Source organism: Zootoca vivipara, chromosome 1, assembly GCF_965207765.1.
Source record: "Zootoca vivipara chromosome 1, rZooViv2.hap1.1, whole genome shotgun sequence".
NCBI classification, from domain to species: domain Eukaryota; kingdom Metazoa; phylum Chordata; class Lepidosauria; order Squamata; family Lacertidae; genus Zootoca; species Zootoca vivipara.
In genome coordinates this window covers 1,203,486-1,229,646 of record NC_142582.1, presented here as the reverse complement: position 1 = coordinate 1,229,646, position 26,161 = coordinate 1,203,486, and the positions used below count along the sequence as shown (strand labels likewise).

Sequence of the window (26,161 nt, the reverse complement as noted above, 5' to 3'; positions counted from 1 at the left end):
TCCCTGTGGTCCACAAATTCAAAAATAAGGGCAAAAAGTGCTTCTAGGAGCTAGTGGGTGTATGATTCTCCTGTATGGAGCTTGGACTCCACTCCCCCCCCCATTGGAGCCAACTCCTAGGGGCTGAGGTCCCTTCAGGAACCCCCCCCCAAATTTTTTTTGGAGAGGGCACAAGTTTGCATAAAACTTGCATACCCTTTGTGTCCTGCAAATTTGCCAAAGTATTGGAGCCTCAGCTTCAGGATCTGTCCTTCCAGTGAGTACTCAGGGCTGATTTCCTTCAGAATGGATAGGTTTGATCTCCTTGCTGTCCATGGGACTCTCAAGAGTCTCCTCCAACACCATAATTCAAGAGCATCAATTCTTTGGCGATCAGCCTTCTTTATGGTCCAGCTCTCATTTTCATACATCACTACTGGGAAAACCATAGCTTCTCTGAGTTATCCAAGCCCCTTCGCCACGACAAGGCAGTGATCCATGAAGGAGATTTAGACTGTAGTATAGTTTAAAACCGATGCATAATGAAACCTTTGTATAATGAATGTATTCCTTGGATGTACGTAACCAATTGTGTAACCATAACCACATACTATGAGAATGAAACAAATAGCTATGCATCAAAGATTCTAAAACTTTATTGAAGCAAACTGTAAATGGATACAACTCTTCCCTTAAGCCAACATTGCCCATGCCCAATGTAATCTTCATTTACTGCATTCCTTCCTTATTTCAGGTCTCAAGATTGCTGTCTGCTTGCCTTCCAAGGAGGGGTTCACCGCACTCTTAATCTCATTTCATGCTGTAAAGAAAAGACTCCATGCTAAATAGTTCTCACCACAACTTCGAATGCCAGTTGTAGCAGATCCACCGCATACCACCAATTAATAAAGCGGCAGACTCACCCTGCTTACTGCCCCAATTAAACATTGCATGCACACCTCATGGTAAGCCCCTTAAAGGATTTTCTACCTTTTAGCACAGTTCATCTTGTGGGGGTGTCTTGTGTGAGGGAAAATTTAGGGATTAGATTTAGTCTTAGGCAGGAGTAGGTCAAACAAACAAGAAAAGTTTTATTAAAAAGGAGTTTGTGAAATAAAGTTGGTTCAGGAAATGCATTCTTTCAAGTAGAAGTTAACTTAACACTTAAACTAAATATAAAGATGTCGCTGGTTTCTAGAATAGGTGGTAAAAGGCTTAACCCAGTTTCTGCTAATTAGTTGTGACTGGTGTTATAAGTAGTTAAAAACTTTTTGCACAGCACAGCTTCCTTCACAGATTAATTCTTTGGTTCACAAGTGAGGGGCACTTTTCCTCAATTCCCCTCTTTCTTAACAATCCCACTCCTGAGGTATAACAGACCCAGGGGATCCCCTCACCCCTTGTAACTGGCTTGGGAGTCTTCTCTTTCTAGAAGAACCCTCCCCTCCTGACTGGAATAAGACCCAGGGAGTCCATATTCCCACATCTTCTCCCTCTCCTGCCTCATACTCAGCCCTCCAGGTAACTCCTGTCTGTCTATCTTCCCCAGACCCTCAACTCACTCTCCCTATTTAAGTGGCAAGGCTCCTTCCTCTGGCTATGGATAGTCTCCTCACAGCGGATGTTCCACTCAGATCAGAAACCGTTCTCCCTCAGACAAATCCTCTCCTGAGGATGTGGGCAGCTAAAGCATCTCTGGGACTTTAGAGTAGATAGCTTAAGATGCAGGAAGGAGATCTCTATCCAGAACGGCCCGTTTCAGCCATTTACTGCCAGTGAAACAGCCAAGTACCCCCTTCTGGTGGGGTCAGAAAGATGATCCCAAACAATGTCAGTCAGATTGGACAGTTCTGAATGATGCACACTATCCTTGAACACATACAGCTTCTTTCACCCATTTACCTTCTGATGTAATTATCTTCCCAAGAAAGGGGTGGGCCGCCTGTCACCCACTAGATGCCCCAATCATTGCTCATAAGGCTGACTGCTTTAGAAACAGCATAACTTTGATCATCCTGAGACTTATTATGACGTGGGCTCCTGGACTACGAGGCCAATTTCACATGGAGAGAAGGACCAAATACGAACACAGGAAGACTGTGTTCTGGTTACCTTTGCTAGTCAGGCACTGTAGAAGTCTACAAACCCGGGGGCAATCCAAGCAGTCCATTGGTAGGTACACTTGGAAGACAGAACAAGCCATTAGAAATATGCATTCATTGCAAGGAATTAATTCATACATGCATCCTTGCTTTATCATTTATCAAAGGCATTTATATAACACTTAAAAACTGCAGCATCCTATATATGAGTTTGCAGAGGGCTGGGAGCTCATATGAGGCCTTGACAATTGAGCCAAAGTAGCCTGAATCGCTTACTTTCTTACTTCTCAAAATAATGTTAGGTATTGTACAGTGGGACCTCAGTTTTTGAAAGTCTCTGTTGGTGAACATTTCTGTTTTTGAACGCCGTAAACCTGTAAGTACATGCTTCGGTTTTCGAACACGCCTCGGAAGTTGAACAGGCTTCCGCTGAGTGCAATATCCTGAGAGCTAGCGGTCGGCTATTGAGTTTTTGGTTTTTGGATGTTTCAGATCTTGAACGGTCTTCCTGGAATGGATTACATTCAAAAACCAAAAACTCTATCTTTGTGCCTCTGTTACAGCCAGTAACAACATTGAAATAAAACTGAATTGGGAATACTGTAAGAAACCAGTTGCCTTTCTGATGAAACCATGTTCCTAGCATGGCAGCCTGTTGACTTACATATATTGACTTACACATACGATGCAGATGTTGGGATGGGCAGATGATGTAAATCAGATGGGAATCCGCCCAGTGGTGTGCCAAGGCCAGGTTGCATCACGGAAGGGCCCATGGAAAAGCCAAGTTGAGATGGGATGGCTGGCATCCCTGAAGGTGTGTAGTGGTGATGGTGCACTGTTGGGGGTCGTGACTTCTCTGTTCTTACTAGAAGCGGAGCAGTGAACTGCAGGTAGTTAAGAAAAGGAAGGGGTGTTACACATTCACCCAGCTGTTGGGACAGGCAAGAACAAGGTTCAGATCTTGAAGCTGATCCAGTTTGTAGCTTTTTGGCTTAAGATCCCTCTATGTTTAAGCCCCGCAAACAATTTCAATGAACCACCGGCCTGTTTCCTCTGCAAGAAATGTCAGGTAAAATTATAATATTTCTTGTTGCAAGGTATGCAGTATATTCCTTTTTCACATGTTTTATTTTTTTTGGATCAAAGATCTTAGTAAAATCAATACTTCTGCATATTAAGAAATGTTTTCCAAACAGTTGGTGGCTAATTTCTGCCTGTTTCAATAAAACACATCTTGCTTGTCTTTCCTTCCATGCTCTGATTGGCAAGGGAGCAGATCAAGTTGAACACATTAGAGGAGGGATGGGGAACCTCCAGCACGTGCGCCAAACCTAGCCTGCCAGGGGTTCAACTTTGACCTGTGAGGCAGTTTCCCCCAAACCACGCCCACCTGCCCCACACCTTAGATGTGGGGAAAGGAGGGATGAAGCTGCCTGTGCACTCCCAACTAACTCTGCATTGGAAGGGAAAGCAGGATTCGGCTCTGTTGCTTATCAGCTGGTGGGCAGTAAAGCCAAAGTCTCCTGGAGTTTCCTCATGGAGAATTCACTCACACAGCAAGTGCCTACAGAAAGCAAACTGTTTGCTATCAAACAGATGAGCAGTCTGAAGCCCAGGTGATTTAAAGCACTGTGCAAGGGGCTTACTTGGCCTGTAAGGCTGGGATCTGAGAAGAATTTGGCCTTCAGAGCCAAAAATGCTTTCCCCTCCTGCCTTAGAGATTAGCGTGGCTGCTCTACTCATCTCTGCCCAAATGCCCAGGAAAACAAAAGTCTTCGCCTAGTACCAAAATGATGACAATGTTGATGCCAGGTGGGTCTCCCTGGGTGGGAATAGCATTCCATAGATGGGGAGGCTACTACATAAAAGGCCTCTCCTTTCATCACAAACTTCTGGATCTTTCCTTGGAGATGGCATGCAGAGAAGGGTCTCAGAGAACGATCTCAGGATCTGGGCAGGTTAATATGGGTAAAGGTGGTCCTTTATGTGTCAGGTCATGAGCTGCATAAGACTTTAAAGGTCAAAACCATCTCTTTGAATTCAGTATATAAACCAGGGGTACTCAACCTTTTTCTACCTACCACCCACCAATGCATCTTTCTTGATGGTAAAATTTCCTTACCACCCACCAATGCTCGATGGAAGGAGGATTCAGCTTGTGCCATAGAACCCCCTACTGCCCACCTAGAATCCTGAAACGCCCACTAGCGGGCGGTAGGGACCAGGTTGACAACCTCCGATTTAAACAATTGACAGCCAGTGCTGCCAGGTCAGAGCTGGTGCTATATCTTCATGCCTCTCTCAAAGAGCCATAAAGCACCTCCTTGGCACAGCCTGTGGTCGCCTCCCTGCTAAACATTAGCATCTCAGCTCCAGGAGTTTCTGAATGAGATGGATTACCTAGATCCATTTCAATCTGATTTTAGTCTATATGTGGTAATAAAATCATGATGTCTTCCAAATTTTATACAACCGTAGAGTTGGAAGGAAACCCAAGGACCATCTAGTCCAACCCCCTGCAATGAAGGAATCTCAACTAGATCAACCTCTGCTTCAAAACCTCCACTACCTTCCAAGAGAGACTGTTCCACTGTCAAACAACTCTTACTATCTGAAAGTTATTCCTCATATTTAGTCAGAATCTCGTTTCTTGGAACTTGATCCCATTGCTTTGAGTCCTAACCTCCAGAGCAAAAGAAAATCAAACTTGCTCCATCTTCCATGTGACAGCCCTTTAAATATTTGAAGATGGTTATCCTACCTCCTCTCAGTCTCCTCAATACAAATCTTTATGATGGTCATAGACCAGCATCTCAAAGGTTTCACCTTTTAAGTTGCATTACTGAAATAAATGCACTTTTCGACGATATTCTAATTTTCCGAGTTTCACCTGTACATGCCACATGGCATGGAGGGGAGAAAGAGCTTCTGTGGAGCTCATAAGCTCTCTTTTCAAATGTACACTTTTTTATGTTATCCCCCCCCCCAGTTGCTGAGCTCATTGGCCCTGAGCTGTTTTGTTTTTCTGAATAAAGATTTAACTTCCGCCTTGGCAATCAGTCAACATTTAGTGTCCTTTAAAAACAAGTTTACCTGTTGTCCATGGTGAAGCACAGGAGCTCCAGGCCCACCAGCTGGTGAATAAGCAGGTGGTGGCAGAGATTTCAACATCATGTTCTGCATAATGATCTGATGCATCTGTGCATTTTGCATTAGCATCATTTCCACCATATCTACGAAAACATGAAGATCAGGATCAAGAGACAACACTCTGCTTACTACAGAGATCACAACAGAATGCTAGGAGGGAGAAGCAGCCTTCATCTTTTCAGCTCAGAAGCCTTTGAACAAAACCAGCCCAGCAGCAGCAACTCTTGTCTGTGTTCTTTGTATTCTAAACGATGAAAGATCGGCAATATAAGTAACTTGGAGTGATTATTTGCAAACTAGTAAACAGGAAGGAAGAAATAAAGATGCCTCTAGAATTCCTTCGACCTGTGGAATGACACATACTGTGTTGTTGTAGGCAACAGGTCTGCCAGAGGTTGGGATAATGCACCCAGGGTATATGCAAATGTGTGGCAAGCAGTGCTTCTTCTTTTTTCCTTTTTTAAAAAAAGGTGCCAGTACTGTATACCTTTGCGTATCCCCAGGAAAAAAGCACCGGTGGCAAGACCAGTCCTTCACTATGCAGGAAAACAGATGCGAAGAGCTTTAACTGTATTATCTTGTAACTGAAGTATGATGCTGAAAATCGATGAAGCATCTCCTGATCTTTTCTGTCCTCGTGGGGAACACCCCAAATATCCAATTTTCCCAACTTCCATACTTGGAAAGAAGCTAGGACGGATTATTCTGAAGGCAGCCCATCCCTTCTAGTCCAATAAAATTTAGACTGCCCCACCAGCTGCATAAAGGTTTTTTCAAAGTTGGGAGCTCCTTCAAGTATCTGCTAAGTTACACCTGGTTTGGCCCTAGAAGTACATTCCTAAAATGGAGATGAAGTAATTGGCAGAGGAGGAAAGGGACTAGCCATCAATGTCTTTCTGCTCATTAGGCATAAAAGGTTGAAGGTAAAGGACCATTGGAGGGTTAAGTCCAGTCAAAGATGACTATGGGGTGTGGGGCTAGTCTTGCTTCAGGCCAAGGGAGCTGGCATTTGTCCGCAGACAGCTTTCCAGGTCATGACTAAACTGCTTCTGTCACAATGAGACCCTGTGACAGAAGTCAGAGTGCATGGCAATGCCGTTTACCTTTCCGCTGCAGCAGTACCTATTTATCTACTTGCACTGGTATGCTTTCAAATTGCTAGGTTGGCAGAAGCTGGGACACAGCAAGGGGAGCTCACACCATCACACAAATTTGAACCACCAACCTTCCAACTGGCAAGCCCGAGAGGCTCGGTGGTTTAGACCACAGCATCACCCGCATCCTGCGTCAAAGGGATGCGTCAAAGGAAGAGATCCTGGCTCTCCCCTTACTATGATTTGGCTTTCCTACAGACTTCAAGGGTTCACTCTCTGCTTTCCTTGCATGGAAGCATTCAGCATACGGTGCAGTTAAATAAACTCAGAAATAAGTTTGGTTCTATGTGGGCAGTTTGTAGCAAGGCACACCTTAGTTCACACAGGCATCTCTCCATGCTATGCTGTACATGCAGGAGGGACGATGTGAGATGAAAAAAATGCTAGGCGAATCTGAAAAGGGCCTCACAGCCTGATTCCAAGCCTCTTTACTCATAAGTAAATCCCACTTAATCCAGTGGTTCTTAATCCTAATTATGCACAAGGTTTTAAGATGTGCTGTAATTCTCTGCACATTTAACCTACATCTACCCAGAAAAAGCCCCCCCCCCATTTTCAATGTATCCAGAAAAAGTCCCCCCATTTTCAATGCATATGGGATTGCCCACCTTCCTTAATACTGCCAGAGCGAGGGCCTGGGCAAGGCTGTGGAGATGGAATCTGGGTAATGAGCGGTGGATGCTGAGGAATTTGCTGAATGATGGTTGCTGGCTGCTGAGGTAACTTGGAAAAGAAAGGAAGCAAAAACAAAATAATAATTGATCAAAGTGTAGCCAAAATCCTAGACTTTGATTAAGTCCTGTCAGTACTCAATACACTAAGCAGCAAATACTGTAAACTGATACATATTTTGTTTTCAGTTCATTATTGGACTAATCAAGGATTATTATTTTTTACAGTTTATTCTATGTCTGGTTTGGACGACACATTAAATCACAATTAAACTTAGAGGCATCATCAACTGCTAGAGAAGTTTGTCTTTTTCCAAGGATTCCTTTTTTGGTGTGTAGACAAGACAAAATTGGTGTGTCTAAGTTACAACAAAACTGAGCCTTCCTAAACTTACACACATTTAACTTGTGTGCATTCTTGTGTAGTAGAAAAATTAAAAAACCACAGAACAAATATGAAGGAGTCTTCTTACCAGTTAAAACTTTAATGATCACAGTGAGAGAACAAAGAATCCATTTCCTAGGAATGGCGGTGCTCCCAATTAAGAGTTCCACACCCTTCCTCCCTAGTCACCCACGTCACTACTGAGTCTTGTAACCTGAGCTCGTACCCTCTGTGCTTTCTGTTCTGCCACTTTATCAGCTCTTCTTGACCTTGGGGAGAGTGGATGAATGCTTTCCAGAGACAGTGAATCTATTAACTCTCTCTCTCCCCCAGTGCTTCTTCTCCTAGCTGTTCCCCATCCAGTATTTCCCAGCTTCTGCCTTCTGAACTATGTCCCTCTTCAAACCACTTTTCCAAATCTATACAGTGGTACCTCGGGTTACAAACACTTTGGGTTACAAACACTTTGGGTTACAAACACTTAGGGTTACAAACTCCGCTAACCCAGAAGTAGTACATCCGGGTTGAGAACTTTGTCCCAGGATGAGAACGGAAATCGCGGCAGCAGGAGGCCCATTAGCAGAAGCGTGCCTCAGGTTAAGAACGGTTTCGGGTTAAGTACGGACCTCCAGAACAAATTAAGTTTGTAACCCGAGGTACCACTGTACTGTCCTCCTGCTCCTGGGAAGATTCAGGATCCTGATCAGGAGCAAGGGGAGGGGGAGGCTCCCACCATTCCTCCTCAGTGCCGCCCTCCTCAGCACAGTCCCTGAAACTATGTTAGATAAACTGAAAGTGAAAAGTTTTTTTAAAATATTCTGCTATAGATTTCCCAAGCCAATTCTAAGTTTTACATTTATATATTAGTTAGAGGTTTTGAATCAAACAAAGTTGATCTAAACCTTTCATGTGAAAAATCTCCATTATTACACCTGTGTGTGTATAATGCTTTCACACACACAGTGCTGGAGCTTCCATCTGTTAATAGGAATGATCAACATCAGGAAATTCGGGCCAGGAATTAGGACAGGATTATCCACTGCCAGGTATTTGTTAATGAAAAAATGCATCATTCATCTATGCATCCATCATTTGCAGTTCTTTTTTATAATAAGGTACTCACTGTCTGCTGGATAATCCTTGGCTGTTCAGGTGGAGGAGGAGGAGGAAGAGGAATTTGGTAGAAATGTTCTGGTTCTGGTCTGAAGTGCTTCCTTTGGAGTCTTGGCAAGCCACATGGTAATGACAATTCTTCCAGAACATTTTGCTCCTACAATACCAAATATATATGCTTTCCTCAAGAGGAAAAACGAGTTATGTTTCATTTTTTTCTAATTCACAAACCTTGTTGTGCCAAGTGTATCAGTGAGAAATCAAAGATTTAACTATTTACAAAAAGTATTTAAATTTTTCATGACATAGGAGACCAGTGACCGCACTTCCCAATTCCATTAAACATTAAAGCTGGTACAGGAGATTCTGGATTTGATAGGAGCCAACAATATTTGTGTCTACTGGGAGACACAAACCACTGAGATTTCATCCAATGCATGCAATGCCATCAAGAATGAGAAGCCCAATGGGTTTAACATAAGCCAAATGTGAAAAGCAAAATTAACTATTTATTCAAAGAAACAACAAAGCTCAGGTCCAGTGAGCCCAGTAACTCTCCCCAGTAGATCTTGCCCCAATGAGGCAGTTGCGAGGACTGAACATCCCCGTCTTCCCACAGCTCCCTAAGATTCCTCCTCCCCTGCGTCCTTCCCAAACAACCTCTCTGTCTTTGCTCTGTCCTCTTCATACTTCTGTGGGTTCTGGCTCTGGGAGACCAGGGAGGAGGGGAACTAGTTACTGTAGGAGGTGGAGACCTCTGGCTTCTTCAGCAGCCTGCCTGGTCTCTGCCTCTTACCCCCCCCCCAGCCTCCTCCTCTGCCTCTGCTTCTGGACTGCTCTCTGCCAGCCTCTTCCTGCTCACTAAACCCTGTTGCCTCTTCAGCTTCCTCCTCCCAGTCTGCTCCCTCATCTCCCTGACTCTGAGCCTTCTTTCCTTGGGGGTCCCATCCACTCCTCCCACCACTCCACTGCATCCAGTCAATCCATGGCAGGCAGTAGCAGGAGACATAGCTAACTTGAACCACATAGGTTTTACAGCTATGTGCTTTGCCCAGACTGAGGGGTAACATGTTGCTGCTGCCTGCCACTCCAGCCTCCAAGTGGTGCACGATTCCAGGGGTTCCAGGCACTCACACAGGGTTCATGTTTCCTTTTGGGAATGAGGCACAAAAATATCTTTTATTTACACATATTTACAACCTGAACCTATGGTGGAGGGGTTCACAGCATTGACACCCCAAGAAGGTCTTGTTTCTCCCATAGCACAGCCTTGGATTCAAGCAGAATTCAGCTACGGCTTTCTCTCTGCCTTTTCCAGCCAGCAACTTTTTTGCACCTAGCTCCTAGCTCACTCAACAGCAAACTCTCAACTCTGGACTTTTGTCGTTCTATCTAGCAGACAGTTTGGGAGGGAGCCCCCCCCCCATCTCCCCTCCCTGGCATAGAGCTACTCCTTTGTTTCCTTAAGAACCCATCTTTAGCTAGCTATTACCAGGCTGGTCTGGCTATTCCATGCTGGATCCAAGAATTTCTTCCTCCAAAGAAAACTCATAACAGCATCCTTAAACAGAGACTTCCAAGAGTTTAACAATCTGACCTTATATATATGTGTCTCCTCAGAAGTATGATCAAGTTCAATAGCACTTACTCTTAGGTACTCTCAGTTAGGACTGCAGGACTGCAGCCTTCATGTGTTGAAAAAACTTCATAGCACTGAATCATGGAAATGTAGAATTGTACAGATGGAAGGGACCCTGAGGGTCATCTAGTCCAACCCCCTGCCTGAGACATACCCTGAGCTGCTGCAGAAGATCCTTTCTTCGTCTCAATGCATTTTGCAATGCGTAGCCATGGCTGCCATAATTCCCTGCAAAAACAGTTGGAAATAGTCTGCCATCTCTAGTTTTACAATTTTTCAGTAATTTACAAAACAAAGGGGGGGGGGTAGATAAAGGAGGGGGAAGAAGGCAATTAGTTGCTGGTTCATTTATGGATCCAATTCAAGGCACTCACACTAGTAAAGCCCTAAATGATTCAGGTCCCAAATATCCTTCCCTACAGGCCCTTCTGGGAGTTCCGCCACCCTCAGAAATTTGGGAAGCAGCAGCCTGGGAAAGGGCAATAACAGTGGGAGCCCCTCTGTTCTTTTTAGTATTGTATTTTAAAGTTGTTCAAACATGTCCTGGGAACACATGGTGAAGGTAAATAATCTAAAAAATAATGATAATATAGGGTGGGTTTTCATTGCCTTCCTCACCATCAGAAGTCCTATTGGCCCATGGATCTGTAGAGGATGGAATGCAGAGAAAGGTTGCCACAATCCATACCTATCCCATAGTAAATGTGGAGAAATCCTGTTTAATGCATTTTCCCTCAAACCAACATTACAAATTGATTCATACGGAGATACGAGTGAGCTTTAACTGCTTACTTGCTGCAGAAAAGGAAGATTCCAAATCATCAATGTTTTCACGTTCATTTTCTAGTTTCTGTGGATCAAAGCAGCATGAGGATTAACAAGAAACTCAGAACCTCAGCTTTGACTGTCAACAAGTAATTGAACGTCACAAAACCTACAAAGATTTGTACAATCTGTGCGCTGTGAAAGTGGGAGTTGTTAGCACTAGTTTATGTTGGGTCATAAAAAGGTAAAGGTAAAAGTTCCCCTGACCGTTAAGTCCAGTCACGAATGACTCTGGGGCTGCGGTGCTCATATCGCTTTACTGGCTGAGGGAGCCGGCGTTTGTCCGCAGACAGCTTCTGGGTCATGTGGCCAGCATGACTAAGCCGCTTCTGGCAAAACCAGAGCAGTGTGCAAAGACACCGTTTACCTTCCCGCCAGAGCAATGGGAGTTCACCCCGTCGCGGGGAATCGAACCGCCAACTTTCCCTTGTTGAGTCATAATTAGTACTTTAAGAATGTTTTTGACAGAAACAGAAAGCCCTCTCCTGTAGCTCCTTCTTGTCCTAAGACTGTTCTTTGCAGCATGCTTGCATTCCTTCTTAGGACTTCAGTTGATTAGAGTGGTTAGAGTGCTGGTGTAGGACCCCAGAAACCAGGTTCAAATCCCCAATGGGGAACTGTGGGCCGGTCACTGCCTAACCTACTTCACAGGTTGTTGCGATAATAAAATGGAGAGGGGGAGTTCTGTAGAGAAAAGGTGGGATATAAATATATTGATAATTTATTTTCTATTTCATACAATTTTTGTACTGCTGGATTGTAAAAAACAACCTTTGTTTATGAAAATACATTTAGACCTCACTTTTCCTCCAAGGAGCTCCAGGTGGAATACCTGGTTCTCCTCCTGCCCGCTTGATCCTCACAACCCTCTCAGGTGGGTGAGGTGGAGAGAGAGAGAGAATGACTGGCCCAACTTGGTCATCCACTGAGCTTCATGGCTGCGCAGGGATTTGAAGCCTGATCTCTGTGGTCCTATCCTATTCCAGCACTTCATTCACTAGACCAGAGCTTTCCCAACTTTTCATGGTGGTGACACGATTTCGACATGCATCATTTCACAACACAGTAATTCAGTTTCACTAGCAAACCAGAGGTTAAACCAACCCCTTTCCAGCTACAGTGTCACACAAACGCTTCCAGAGCGGGGAGTATTTGTGTGACACACCTACACACTGCAGCCAACACACTTACGTGCCGCGACACACAATTTGGAAAGCTCGGCACTAAATATAACCAAGGAAGGTTAGTATGTTCAACTAGGCATATATTAACTTTTATATTAGAAAGTTGGGAAGTTGATGCATCATGAATAAGGGTAGACTGTCGAAATATATATAAAAAAACCTGTCCAGTAGCACCTTAGAGACCAACTAAGTTTGTTCAGGGTATAAGCTTCCGTGTGCATGCACACTTTTTCAGATACACACACAAGGGAAGACGATATATACCTTGAAAACCTGCTGAGTTTCTCATGGTGGTGAGTTTATAAACTCCTTTGCTGATCAGCATAGATGGATACAGGGCAGAAGAGTTAACTAGTTAAAAATCCCACTTTGGAAATTTTTGCTTTGCCCACTACCAATTTAGTGCTAGTTTGTAAAAACAATAGTGTTGGAAGTTATAACCTAGATATGACCTTAGAAAAAATTACCTTACCTTCTCAAGAAGTTTGAGTTTGAGTCGAGTCATGTGATCAGCCACATCTGAGTCTGTCATCCTGACAAAATTTCAGGGCAACAGGCTCTTCAAATCACAAAGGAGAGTAGTTTGTTTTTTTAATGCATGTTGCTTCTTTCTTCCGCCAGGCTCTTGGTTGAAATTTTCCATAAAGTCTCTGTGATCATTTCAGTCAGAAATTACAACGGAAAACAGAATCCTTTCAAATACAGAGAGTCTCTTGCAGTGTGCACATTGTGGTTACTAAGATGGCTTTCCCCATACAAAGTCACTAAGCCCAGCCCTGTGCGTTGCTAACATGCTCCTATGAATAACTTTCTTAAGCTCAGGTAACTTTGTAGCTGTTTGCATTGTCTGTGACCTAAACAAACTCAGGCACTAACCTGGTTCATATGAAGTTTGGTCATCTGAGAGAAACAAAAAATAAAAATTCAACTGGGTGAGGCTGTTCTTGATTCTATCAAATCAAGTGAGGGTGTCAAACCAAGCATTTCCCAACAACCATCACTTAAAAGTACCTTAATCTAGGAAAGCCTCAAGGAAAGCCCAAACAGACAATGAATATTGAGATAGCTCAGTCAGAAGAGCATGAGACTCTTTATCTCAAGGGTCATGGGTTCGAGCCCAACGTTGGACATAAGATTCCTGCACTGCAAAGGGTTGGACTAGATGACCCCCATGGTCCTTTCCAACTCCACAATTCTATGATTCTGTGCATTAGAGCCATCAGATTTTTCACTTTGCCAGATCTCCCTCTTCCTTCAAATTTCCTTTCACATGAAGTCACTGTACAATACAGAAAACACTTGTTTTGTGTGGAGTTTCTGTTCTAGACCCCCACCTGCGTCAGCAGAGCCTAAGTCCATTCTGCCCGTTTTCATGTCATCTTTACGACATTTTGGGGTTATTTCCGAGTTCAGTGCTATGCGCATGTGCATGATTGCGTTTCATTCGGACGCACCTAAATTTGTCCTTGCCTGTACAGAGAAAATAATGCATACCTTTTGATTCATTAATTAATTGTTACAAACTGAATAAAATCAAACAGTAAAAGAGGCCCCAGCAGATTATCTCGAGCTAGCTGTTTCCATCTGGCAATACAGGAGCAAATATAGAACTTCACGCTGTGCATAGAATACAGTGGTACCTTGGTTCTCAAATGCCTTGGTTTGTGAACTTTTTCTGGAAGCGAACATGCTCCATTTTGAGTATTACACCATCAATTTGAGTGCCACATTTCCATTTTGAGTGTTATGCTGAGGTCTGTCTGTTTTTGCTATTTATTTTGCGTTTAGTTTTTGCAGCTTTTTTGCAGCTTTTTTGTTTTTGTGACTGTGTGGAACCCAGTTAAGCTACCGATTGATTTTGTGACTGCAGTACATTGTTTACTGCTTTCATTTTATGAATCAATGGTCTCGTTAGATAGTAAAATTCATGTTAAATTGCTGTTTTAGGGTTGTTTTTACAAGTCTGGGATGGATTAATCCATTTTGCATTACTTTCTATGGGAAAGCACGCCTTGGTTTTGGAACGGACTTCTGGAACGGATTAAGTTTGAGAACCAAGGGACCACTGTAGTGTTTTTGCACATGACATGAGCCTTAATTTGCCTTTATAACTGTAGAATTCAGAAGACAAAGGGAATGCACACTGCATCTTACAGTAATTTTAGAAAGCAAATTAACCAATGTAGATTTTGAGCATGACATGTGAAAACACCTACAATTGGATTCAGAACTCAGTGGGACTGAGTTTTAGCATTTATTTCAGTTAAACCACAGAGCCTAGGGCTTGCCGATCAGAAGGTCGGTGATTCAAATCCCCGCGGCGGGGTGAGCTCCCGTTGATCGGTCCCTGCTCCTGCCAACCTAGCAGTTCGAAAGCACATCAAAGTGCAAGTAGATAAATAAGTTCCGCTACAGCGGGAAGGTAAACAACGTTTCCGTGTGCTGCTCTGGTTCGCCAGATTAGAAGATTTCCTTTTATTTAAAACTAGGTGGTCCGGGCACGCGTTGATGTGGTCCAGTGAGGGGTCAGATATCCCAGCGGAGGAGGGTAGGATAGTCCCCCCTCTGTTGTCTCCAGGGATTGTTGGGGCTCCCCCCTGTATCTCCACACCTTGGTCCCCACCCTTGGGGTGGTCTGGGTCTTTGGGTGGTGTGGGTTTTTGGGGGGTGGAGGGGAGGGTCGATGAGAGGGCAGGGGTTCCTGGTCCTGGTAGTGTGTGGGGGGGACGACGACGGATGAGGTGTGTGATGGGTTTGTGGAGGGTTGTGGTCTGGGGTGGGGGGTGGCGAGGGATGTGGAGGGTGTTTTGTCTCTGGGTGGTGTGGGGTTTTGGGGGGGTGGAGGGGAGGGGTGAGGAGAGGGTAGGAGTTATGGGGGGTCCTGGTATTGGTGGGTGGTGGGGAGGGAAGAGGTTTGAGGTGGGTTTGTGGAGAGTTGTGGTCTGGGGTAGGGGTTGGGGAGGGATGAGGAGGGTGTTTGGTCCGTGGATGGGCCTGATGTGGGTCGGAGGGGAGCGGTAGACAGAGGCCTGGGTCCATTTCCGTCGGGGGTCTTGGGTGGTGGTGGGGTCTCTTCAAAGGTGTAAGTCCGTGTGTGGTCCAGATTTACAGCGGAGTCGCAGTCTGTTGAACGATCCGGGGAGTGGACAGTTCTGTTCTCAGGCAGGGTAGTGGGATATGGACCGGGATGGGTTCGTGAGGGTCGGGAGTTTGGGGCAGTAGTGAGGGTTGTGTCGGGGGGTGATGCAGTGTCTGAGAGAGTGGGCTTGTTTCCGAGGAGGGGGACGCGGTGGTGTCGGGGCTGTCGGGTGGTGGGGCAGTGTCTGAGGGAGGGGTCTTGATCCCGAGGACGTGGTATTGTTCCCGAGGAGGCGATCGAGGTGGTGTCGGGGCTGTCGGGTGGTGTGATACCGTCAGGGAAGGGGTCTTGCTCCCGAGGAGGCGGACGGGCTGTTGTCGGGGTCTGTTGGGCTGTGCGGGAGGGTCGGAGGGAGTAGTCTTGCTCCCGAGGAGGCGGCGGTGTTGGTGTCGACTATGTCCGATACTGTTGGTGGATGGATCTCCCTGGCTAGTGTAGCTCGCGGTGGAGGCGGTGTCTTTGGGGTGTGGGCTATTTAATATGTTAGCTGTCTTGAGTCTCTGTCAGGGGAAAATATAAATCTCTGTGACACCCCCGTGGGGGGGCTCCGGCCATTCCGGGCCAAAAGAGACGGCGCCCGCCCCGGGTGCAGAGCTCGGAAAAGGCGCTTTCCAACCTCCGGGGCAACAGCCCCGCCCCCCGCGCGGTCACATGGGCGGCCTGGGTGCCGCTTCCGGAGGAAAGGGCGGGACACAAAGTTGAATCGGAGGAAGAAACGCTTAACGTCCGCGCATCCGAGGTCCCATTGGCTACTGGAGCTGCTAATCTGCCGTTAGCAAGCGCGCCCGGCGGGCGGCTGCAGCAGGTTAGCCGCCTCTCAGCGCTCGCCTCGCCATTGGACAGCGGAGTTCGGAGCGAGGCAGCCCATTGGCTGAAAGTTTTTTTCCGGCTCCGGCGGTTGCGCGGCGGTTGAAGCGGAGCCTGAGAAGCAGCGTCCTGAGGGGAACAGCGACTGGACGTGGAAATGGAGCGAGAGGCCGGTGGCGGCGCAGAGGTGTTTCCTTTCTCCTCTCGAGGGTCTGGGGCGTTTTGGGGTTCTCGCGTTGCGGGGCGGCGGTGGCGCAGTTCCAGCGCCCGCCTCTCGCTGAGGCCAAGCGCCTCACAGCAGCGGGCGGGCCGGAGACTGGGAGCCCACAAGTGCGACAGCAGTCTGTAGATGGGAGCTGAAGTCCAGCACTAACTGTTTCCTTCTATTTATATGTTTCTGTGAATTTTTGCCAGCTAGACTCATTGTTGGAGTTGCTAGAAGGATGAGGGTGAGATCTGGACATTATACTCCAGATTTTTCTGACACAACAGTTTCAAGAGAATCCCAGGTTCTAAGATGTTGTTGTTTAGTCGTGTCCGACTCTTTGAGACCCCATGGACCATAATGGCACGCCACAGTTTGGTCAAACTCATGTTGGTATCTCGTCCTCTGTCGTCCCCTTCTCCTAGTGCCCTCCATCTTTCCCAACATCAGGGTCTTTTCCAGGGAGTCTTCTCATGAGGTGGCCAAAGTATTGGAGCCTCAGCTTCAGGATCTGTCCTTCCAGTGAGCACTCGGGGCTGATTTCCTTCAGAATGGATAGTTTGATCTTCTTGCAGTCCATGGGACTCTCAAGAGTCTCCTCCAGCACCATAATTCAAATACTTTGATCCTAATACTGTACATTCAACCAAAAGAACTGTATATGTGTATTTTAAGATTGCCCAATTCAGAAAATTTACACTGGATTTAGGTGTCCAATATTTAGCATTTCATATTAAATAAACTTGGTGATATAATCCAAAGTTTGGAAAACCAAATCCTCCTTTAATTTGTGCTTGCATTTTAATAAAGATATTATTGGTATAGAAGAACTCCCAAGAAATTTTCCTAAACAAAGAATTATGTTTTTTAAAAAAATATTTTCCAAGTACAGTATACAAACTGGAATTCCTTTTGGAATATAGATTGATTTGGGAATAATGCTTGTTTTGAGAGTATTCACCTTTCCCCAAAGGGTAAGGTTTAATGACCCGTCTATTAATATCTAAAGAAACCTGTTAAATTATTTTATTCATTTACATGCTACTAACTGAATTATATCTTTTGATATTAAGATACCTAAATATTGAATAGTTTCAAAATAAGGAGTTGTTAATTATTAAATAACTAAGTAAGCAAATTTCCACCTATCGGCATTAATTCTGATTTAGCCAAGCTAATAGGGTATCCGGATATTTCACCAAAGGCATCTATTGTTTGCATTAATGTGGGGATACTAATACGAAATTCTGAAATAAACAGAACTATATCATCCACAAATAGAACCAATTTATTTTCAATTGAATTGTGAACTGCTCTGTAAATATTGCTATGTTGTCTTAACCAATAGTTCTAATCAGATAATAAAAAACATGGGTGATAATGGGCATTCCTGTATTATCTATCTATCTATATATAAATGTAAACTGGTCATGTCCATTAGTATCCACGTTTCACCAAAACGGCTTGACCGATTGTATTCAAATTTTGACACAATGCCGCATTGGAATATGAGAGCAAGCCCATACCATTTTCAAAGACGGATGTCACACCTGTGCCTGGTAAAACCCCAAAAACCCTGTGTTTCAAAACACACCACTCAGACGAAAATGCATTCTGGAAAAGAACCAGGTTGCAAACCAGCGCCCTCTAGCAGCGGCTACACTGGTACTATACCTATAGAACCTTACCTCTCAACAGCACCTCGGCTCCTGTTTACATACTAGGCCGAAGCCTTTACAGACTAGGCGGAATGGAGGTACTGACTCGACTGGGGGGGGGGAAGGGGACGGGATAGGTCAGGACACGGTGAGACCAGTCACAGGGATGAGCCGGGGGGTGGGGGGAACAGGGGGCATGATACGTCATGGGTTGGGACAGTGGGGGAAATCACAGGGATAAGGCGGGTGGGGGGGAAGAGGGGGCGGGATACGTTATGGATCGGCACAGGGTGGGGGCGGTCACAGGGATTAGCCACAGCAACTCGTGGCAGGGCCAGCTAATAGTAGCACTACTACTACTACTAATAATAATATTTATACCCTTCCTATCTGACTGCGTTTCCCCCAGCCACTCTGGACAGAGTGTTTTACAAATGTCATCTCATCCTCTGTCATCCCCTTCTACTTGTGCCCTCCATCTTTCCCAACATCAGGGTCTTTTCCAGGGAGTCTTCTCTTCTCATGAGGTGGCCAAAGTATTGGAGCCTCAGCTTCAGGATCTGTCCCTCCAGTGAGCACTCAGGGCTGATTTCCTTCAGAATGGATAGGTTTGATCTTCTTGTAGTCCATGGGTCCTCCAGCATCATAATTCAAAAGCATCAATTCTTCGGCGATCAGCCTTCTTCATGGTCCAGCTCTCACTTCCATACATCACTACTGGGAAAACCATAGCTTTAACTATACGGACCTTAGTCGGCAAGGTGATGTCTCTGTTTTTTAAGATGCTGTCTAGGTTTGTCATTGCTTTTCTCCCATATGCTCTGAAACATACTGGGAGCCAATGTAGGTCTTTGAAGACTGGTGTTACGGTGGTACCTCGCTAGACGAACACCTCGCGGCACGAAAAAATAGCAAGACAACAACATTTTGCGATTTTTTGGCAGACTCTGAAGACGACGTTTTCTATGGCCGTGCCATAGAAAACTTCGCAAGATGAAGCAGGGCTTCCGTCATTGCCCGGAGCCCGGCTGCCTTGTGCTGCCGCCGCCGCCGCCATCCGGAGCCCGGCCACCTTGCGCTTCTGCCGCCCGCCACTGCCCGGCTTCTGCAGCAGCCGGATCCCCCCTCACTCACCTTAAGCTTGCCTGCCTGCGCGCGAACGGGCTGTCTGTCTGGTTGGGTGCGAGGGTCCGGCTGCTGGGGAAGGAGGTAGGGAGCCTCTCCCTGGCCCTCCTCCTGCTTCCCCCTCCCCAGAGCCTCAAAAACATCCGGAGCGGCCATGGCGGGTGAGTCGGCGCCTTTTTTGCACTCCCCCCCCCAATAGGAACGCATTGATTAAATTTCAGTTCCTTCCTATGGGAAACCGCACTTCGCAAGACAAAATTATCGCAACACGAAACGACTTGTGGAACGAATTAATTTCGTCTTGCGAGGTACCACTGTATATGGTCTTGGCGGCCACTCCCAGTCACCAGTTTGGCTGCTGCATTCTGGATTAGTTGTAGTTTCCAAGTCACCTTCAAAGGTAGAGTGCATTGCAGTAGTCTAGTTCCTCTGAGTAGAGGGAAAGTTTCAGCCATAATACAATTTACTTTAACTCTAGATGTGGATGAGCCATTTAATATCTTAATCCATTTAAATTTTAAAACTAAAACCTGTGACCTTTGCTGTGTTTAATAGCTTATTCTGAACAGATGGTGATGCATTCGTTAATGATACTTTAAGAAAGGTCTTTAATGATATTTTCTTCTCCCTAGGTTCATGAACAAGAACATTATTGTGAAATACGTCAACTAATTGTTCAGCATGAGGAAGAAATCAAAGAGTTGCACACTAAATTAAAGGAGCAACAACAGTTGCTACAAAAAATGGAAGTTACACACAAAGAAGAGATGCAGCGAGCAGAGGTACAATATTAACTACAGCAATAATTCAAGGGTCCTTTGCTGCTGCAAATACATATGAAACAGGTCATTTGAAATAAGTGAACACAGGGAAGATTATAAACTGTATTCCAAACCAATACAGTGGTACCTCGAGTTACAAATGCATCAGGTTACAAACACTTCAGGTTACAAACTCCACTAACCTGGAAGAGTTCCCTTGAGTTGAAAACTTTGCCCCAGGATGAGAACAGAAATCGTGTGCCGGCGGCACAGCGGCTGCAAGAGGCCCCATTAGCGAAAGCACACCTCTAGTAAAGAACAGTTTCAGAATGCACCTCTGAAATGAATTAAGTTCGTAACTAGAGGTACCACTGTATCATTTTTTAAAAAATAATCTCTCAAATGTTCACAGTTATTTGTATATAGAATCAGAAATGCACAGTTGGAAGGAAATCTGAGGATCACCTAGTCCAACCCGCTGCAATGTAGGAATCTCAACTAAAGCATCCATGACATATGGCCATCCAACCTCTGCATAAAAAACTTCCAATGAAGCAGAGTCAATCACTTTCCAAGGGATTCCATTCCAGTCTCTCGAGCAGGGGAAAACAAGCTTGCTCCATCTTCCATGTAACAACCCTTTAGTATTTGAAGATGGCTAGCATACTTCTTCTCAGTGTCCTCTTGTCCAGGCTAAACATATCCAACTCCTTCAACCATTTCTCTTAAGGCTTGGTTTCTAGACCCTTGAACATCTTGGTTACCTGTCTCTGCACCCATTCCAGCTCATCAATATCCTTCTTAAAGTGACCCAGATGTGACCCAAGGTAGTGACCCAAGGTAGAATAGAGTGGTACTATGACTTCCCTTAATCGGGACACTATGCTTCTGTTGATGCAGCCCAGAATAGCATTAGCCATTCTGGGTATACTGGGCCGAGGCTGTTTAGGGCTTTAAAGGTCAGCACCAACACTTAGAATTGTGCTTGGAAACGTACTGGGAGCCAATGTAGGTTTTTCAGGACCATGGTCTTGGCGCCACTCCCAGTCTAGCTGCCGCATTTGGATTAGTTATAGTTTCTGGGTCACCTTCAAAGGTAGCCCCATGTAGAGCGCATTGCAGTAGTCCAAGCGGGATATAACTAGAGCATGCACCACTTTGGTGAGACAGTCTGCAGGCAGGTAGGGTCTCAGCCTGCGTACCAGATGGAGCCTGCGTACCAGTCTCAGCCTGCGTACCAGATGAAGCTGGTAAATAGCTGTCCTGGACAAAGAATTGATCCGTGCCTCTGTGGAACAGCTGTGAGTCCAAAATGAATCCCAGGCTGTTCATCTGGTCCTTCAGGGGCACAGTTACCCTATTCAGGACCAGGGAGTCCCCTTCACCTGGCTGTCCTGTCTCCCAGAAACAGTATTTCTATCTTATTGGGATTCAACCTCAATCCATTAGCCACCATCAATCCTTCAACTGCCTCTAGACACTCACATAGAACGTTCACCACCTTCACTGTTTCTGATTTAAATTGGAGGTAGAGCTGGGTATCAGTCACATACTGGTGAACACCCAGCCCCAACCCCCCTGATTATGTCTCCCAGCAGCTTCATATACATGTTAAAACTACTTCTTTTAAAAAGTAGTTTTTCCATGGGGAAAATGATGGAGCCCCAATGAATCCTCAGGTGTCTGTATCCTCATCCCTCAACACCACTTTCTGGACACGGCTCAGGGGAAGGAATGGAACCATTGCATAACAGTGCCCCCAGCTCCCAGTCCCCCTAAACATTCCAAAAGGATACCATGGTTGATGGTATCAAAAGTGGCTGAGAGATCAAGCGGAACCAGGAAACTGCTTACACCTCTGAACCTAGCCTGCCGAAGATTATTGACCAATGCAACCAAGGTGGTCTCAGTCCCATTGGTAGGGCTGGAATCCCAATTGGAAGAGATCCACATGGTCCGCATCTTCTGGGCGTGCTTGGAGCTCTTCAACGACCATCTGCTCAAACAACTTGCCCAGGAATGAATACTGGGTGATAATTGGCCATAATGGCCAGGTCTAAAGATGGTGTTTTTTTTTTTAAAGAAGTAGTTTAATAACCACTTCTTTAAGGGGATCCAGGAAGACTCCCTCACAGAGGGAAGCCTTCACCACCCTACAGTGCCCATTGCCCCACCATGTCTGGCTTGCTTTTATGAGCCAGAATGGGCAAGGGTCCAGGAGACAGGTGATCAGTTTCACTTGTCAAAGAAGCCTGTCCACATCCTTAGAGGTAATTATTAATAAGCTGAAGAAATATATCTTCCTTACTGTCTAGTAAAAGTCGCCATCATTGTGATTTGGGAAAGGTGCTTTAACATTAACTTGCAGTACCTCACTTGTCACCATCACTTTGCCCTGTTGTTAAAAGTGGAATCAAGGTTTGAGGGAAATTGGGGTACTAACTAAGCCTGGCCCCTTTCCTTGATGCTCACCTTTTTTGGTTCCTGCAACAACATAAATCAGTGCCATGAGACATCCCTGGTGCAAGGATGTCCAGCTGGCAAAAGTGAGCCATAGGATTGCACTGTAAGAAACTGAAAGTAATTGCAAGCAGGGTTATGGGTTTCAATTATTGTCTTTCTTGACTACAGGCTCTTCATAATCTTAAACTGGAAGCTTTAAGGCTAAGTTCAAATAACATACACACATCCCAGTTGGAACTGATGCAGACTAACCTGAGAAAAGAGAAAGAAACTGCCCTCATGGAGTTGCGTGAGATGCTCAACGATAAACATGCTCAAGAAGTAGCAGTTCTACAAGGTCAATACCATTTTGAGCTGGAGCGTATTAAAGAACAGAGTGATAAGGAAAAAGAAGAAATGGCTGTGAAACATCTAGATGCCATGGATGTTTCAGATAAACAGAAGAAGGAAATAGCTCTGGAAATGGAGAAGACACACACCCAGTTCTTAGAGGTATTGTGTATAATTTATTGTGTTTAAATATTTTCTTTTTAAAGCTACTAGATTTTTATATAATGAAAATTCTTTGATTTACATTACAGTTCTTCAGAATTATATATATATAATATATATAAGGGAAGGTTCTATAGGTGAGAGCCAGTGTAGTGTAGTGGTTAAGAGCGGTAGACTTGTAATCTGGGGAACCGGGTTCGCGTCTCCGCTCCTCCACATGCAGCTGCTGGGTGACCTTGGGCTAGTCACACTTCTCTGACGTCTCTCAGCCCCACTCACCTCACAGAGTGTTTGTTGTGGGGGAGGAAAGGAAAGGAGATTGTTAGCCACTTTCAGAATCCTTCGGGTAGTGATAAAGCGGGATATCAAATCCAAAAACTCTATAGGTGTAGTACCAGTGTAGCCGCTGCTAGAGGGCGCTGGTTTGCAACCTGGTTCTTTTCCCAGAATGCATTTTCATCTGAGTGGTGTGTTTTGAAACATGGGGTTTTACCAGGCACAGGTGTGTCATCTGTCTTTGAAAACCGTATGGGCTTGCTCTCATATTCGCATGAGGCATTGTGTCAAAATTTGAACGCAATCGGTCAAGCGGTTTTGGTGAAACATGGATACTAAATATATATAAATACACACACACACACACTAAAGTGCCCTTTCTTAAAATATAGGAATTATGTGTACATGCAATCTTGCATGGCTAACTATCCAAACATGCTAATACAAATGCACTAACAAACTATTGAGCATGCATCTTTAAAATAAGATCCTAAAAGTGAATGTAAAGGCTAATCTAGTGGTGGCATCCAGTGCTCTTGCTGACTGTGCTAAAGAGATCATGAGATAAAAGCAGAGATGTTAGTTAGTTTCCTTCTGAAAAAAGAGTTGCTTGAACACACATGGGCTGTTGGGTAGGTCCTGTCTAGGAAACCCACTTCATTTTTTGCAAAGGCTCAACAAGTAGCAGCTGGGACTGACAAGTAACTAAAGTTACAAGTATTTAAAGTATTGCTCCTTTAATTAAAAAAGCTATGGATTTTTCAGGATACTGTGTGGCAATTTTCAATGTTAGACTTCATTTTCTTTTAGAATCTTAAAAGAGGATGTGCATCAAATACAGACCTCATTTTAAAAAACTTGCATGAAGAGTTATCTGTGAAACATCAGATTGAATTAAATGAGATGGAAAGAACCCTGAATGCAGAAATTGAAGAAGTAAAAGGAATGTTGAAGAGTCTTTCTCTTGAAAAAGAGCAGGTTGAAAGTAGGTATTATATTCTGAGAAGAGTTATTATCATTGTAATATACTTTTGTGCGCAAGAAGCAGTATTTCATCTACTAGAAAAGTAGGTGCTTTCCCACTCTTGCCAATAGAATGACAGCTGCATCAATTCTTGAGGTATGTTGCTATTAAAAATGAGAGGCAGGTAGGGGAAGTATTGGTCAGCTGCTAGAGGTCTGCACTTCGGTTCATCTCCAAGTCTTCTCCACCTTCCAAAAGTCTGTGGCTACCCTCTATGCTCCTTTGTATTTTATTTCATTTAGCATTTTCCCACCTCTAGACTTCTAAAAGTATAGATTAGCAGTACTGACATCACTTCTGTCATCCAACTCTCATGATTTTTTTATTTAATGAAATTATACTTGGCTTTTTGAGGAAACCCTCCACAGAGCAGCTTACTTTATTTTAAAATACAAATCCATTTCATGAAACCTTTTACAGTGGAACCTCCATTTACAAACGCTGCGGACCTGGAAGTGTTTACATCCGGGTTCCGCGGCGTCGGATGCGCAGACACGATCTGTACAGCGTGTGCGTGCGCAGAAGTGCTCTATCGGTGCTTCGCGCATCCGCAGAAGCGTGCCTTCGGCGAGTGAATGCCTTGGGGAGCGAACACCTCCGCGGAACGGATTGCGTTCGCAAACCAAGGTACCACTGTAAAGCATATAGGTGGAACCAATAAATGACAATAACTTAAAAATCACCAATATAAAAAATAACACAATCATATCTCGGTTAACTACTTTCATCCTAACACCCCATCAAAACCTTTTGAGAAAAGCCTTTTAAAAAATAAGAGATATGGAGCCTGCCTAATTTCATTGAATTCTGTAATTACAAGAAAGCCCTATTACATGTCTTTACTGGTGGGCACTGAACTTGGCCCTTTGTACTGGTTGTTAAGGTATAGGCAGAACTATATAGGTACAAGCAGTGCTATTTCTCTAGAAAATGAGGTGCTGGAACTCACCTTGAACGCCTCCCTTGTTCTCTTAACATGGCAATGGCGCCCACCTGAGAGATGCTGGAACTGAGTTTCATCGTGTTTCAGCTGAAAAAAAGTCCTGCATACAAGTGGTCCTTTAAATAATCTGGTTCCAAACCAGTCAGGGTTTTAATGGTAATAACTAGCACCCTGAATTAGATCCAGAAGTGCAGTGGTAAACAGTACAACTGATGCAAAAATCACAGTAGCATATTGGGACTGCTTGGCTTTCATCAATAATGAGGTGACTATATTCTGTACCATTTGAAGATTCTGGACCATCTTCAAAGGCAGCTCTTTGTAAAATGCATTTAGTAGTCTGGTCTGTGACAAGTGAATGTATTACTGATTTACTGGGTAGGATTACAGTTGGTGTACCTGTTTTAAGCTGGTAAAAAGCACTCCTTGCCACCTCAGCTTCCCCAGTCAGCAATGAATCATTTAGTGCCCCTGAACTATGAATGTGATCATTCAAGGGTGTGCAGCTCCCTGAAACAGAACACCTCTTCCCAGAGTTAATGGTTCTCTCATGCGCATAAACTCCCATCTTGTTTGGAGAATTAATTTGGTGTAGTATTTAGAGTATTGGAAATTGACCTGGGAAACAAGTACAGTGGTGCCTCGCTAGACGAAATTAATTCGTTCCACAGGTCAATTCGTGTAATGAATTTTTCGTCTAGCGAGTCCCAGTTTCCCATAGGAATGCACTGAAACTTAATCAATGCATTCCTATGGGCTCTGGGGGACTGGTGGCGGCATGCAACGGCACTTCGGAGAAGGTCTCCGAAGCCTCGCCTGATGCCGGCTGTGTGCGAGGCGGCGGGGAGAAGCTCTCTTCTCCCAGCCACCACCTCGCCTGCCTTCCCTGACATGGAGCACAGCTTCAGAGACCTTGAAGCTGCGCTCCATGCCGGCTGCATGCTGCGAGAGGAGGCGGCGGGAGAAGAGCTCCTGCCGCCGCCTCCCGCCTGCCTCCCCTGACATAGGGCGCAGCTTCGAAGGTCTCTGAAGCTGCGCTCCATGCCAGCTGTACGCGGCGAGA

General features: G+C 45.0%; 2 protein-coding genes across 11 annotated transcripts in view; one reads left to right on the top strand and one right to left on the bottom strand.

The window, feature by feature from the left end:
• Nucleotides 1–611: 611 nt before the first annotated feature.
• On the bottom strand, nucleotides 612–25,537 carry C1H21orf58 (chromosome 1 C21orf58 homolog). 6 transcript variants are annotated; one of them, XM_088675730.1, is made up of 11 exons: nucleotides 25,105–25,410; nucleotides 13,540–13,675; nucleotides 12,678–12,855; nucleotides 10,989–11,046; nucleotides 10,351–10,424; nucleotides 8,568–8,714; nucleotides 6,997–7,111; nucleotides 5,178–5,317; nucleotides 2,760–2,968; nucleotides 2,092–2,160; nucleotides 612–799 (listed from the first exon to the last, which is right to left on the bottom strand). In XM_088675730.1, exons 3-10 carry the CDS (start codon nucleotides 12,735–12,737, stop codon nucleotides 2,118–2,120), a joined length of 846 nt encoding a protein of 281 aa, XP_088531856.1. In that variant the 5' UTR covers nucleotides 12,738–12,855; nucleotides 13,540–13,675; nucleotides 25,105–25,410; the 3' UTR covers nucleotides 612–799; nucleotides 2,092–2,117. The 6 variants fall into 6 exon arrangements, 4 of the variants coding, with proteins under 4 accessions (XP_088531856.1, XP_088531849.1, XP_088531853.1 ...); XM_088675723.1 differs by lacking the exon at nucleotides 13,540–13,675 and adding an exon at nucleotides 10,815–10,841 and having other exon boundaries at nucleotides 25,105–25,396; XR_015951549.1 differs by lacking the exons at nucleotides 13,540–13,675; nucleotides 25,105–25,410 and adding an exon at nucleotides 10,815–10,841 and having other exon boundaries at nucleotides 2,746–2,968; nucleotides 12,678–12,968.
• PCNT (pericentrin) overlaps nucleotides 16,235–26,161 on the top strand; it is an 84,926-nt gene continuing 74,999 nt past the window's right edge. For all 5 annotated transcript variants that reach the window (XR_015951508.1, XR_015951507.1, XM_088675583.1 and 2 more), the window contains exons 1-4: nucleotides 16,235–16,338; nucleotides 19,772–19,921; nucleotides 22,532–22,855; nucleotides 23,942–24,116. Coding sequence is in view for 2 of the 5 variants with exons in the window: in XM_088675569.1 (XP_088531695.1) it covers nucleotides 16,309–16,338; nucleotides 19,772–19,921; nucleotides 22,532–22,855; nucleotides 23,942–24,116 (679 nt within the window). In the remaining 3 variants the exon portion in view is untranslated. The remainder of the gene's footprint in view (nucleotides 16,339–19,771; nucleotides 19,922–22,531; nucleotides 22,856–23,941; nucleotides 24,117–26,161) is intronic.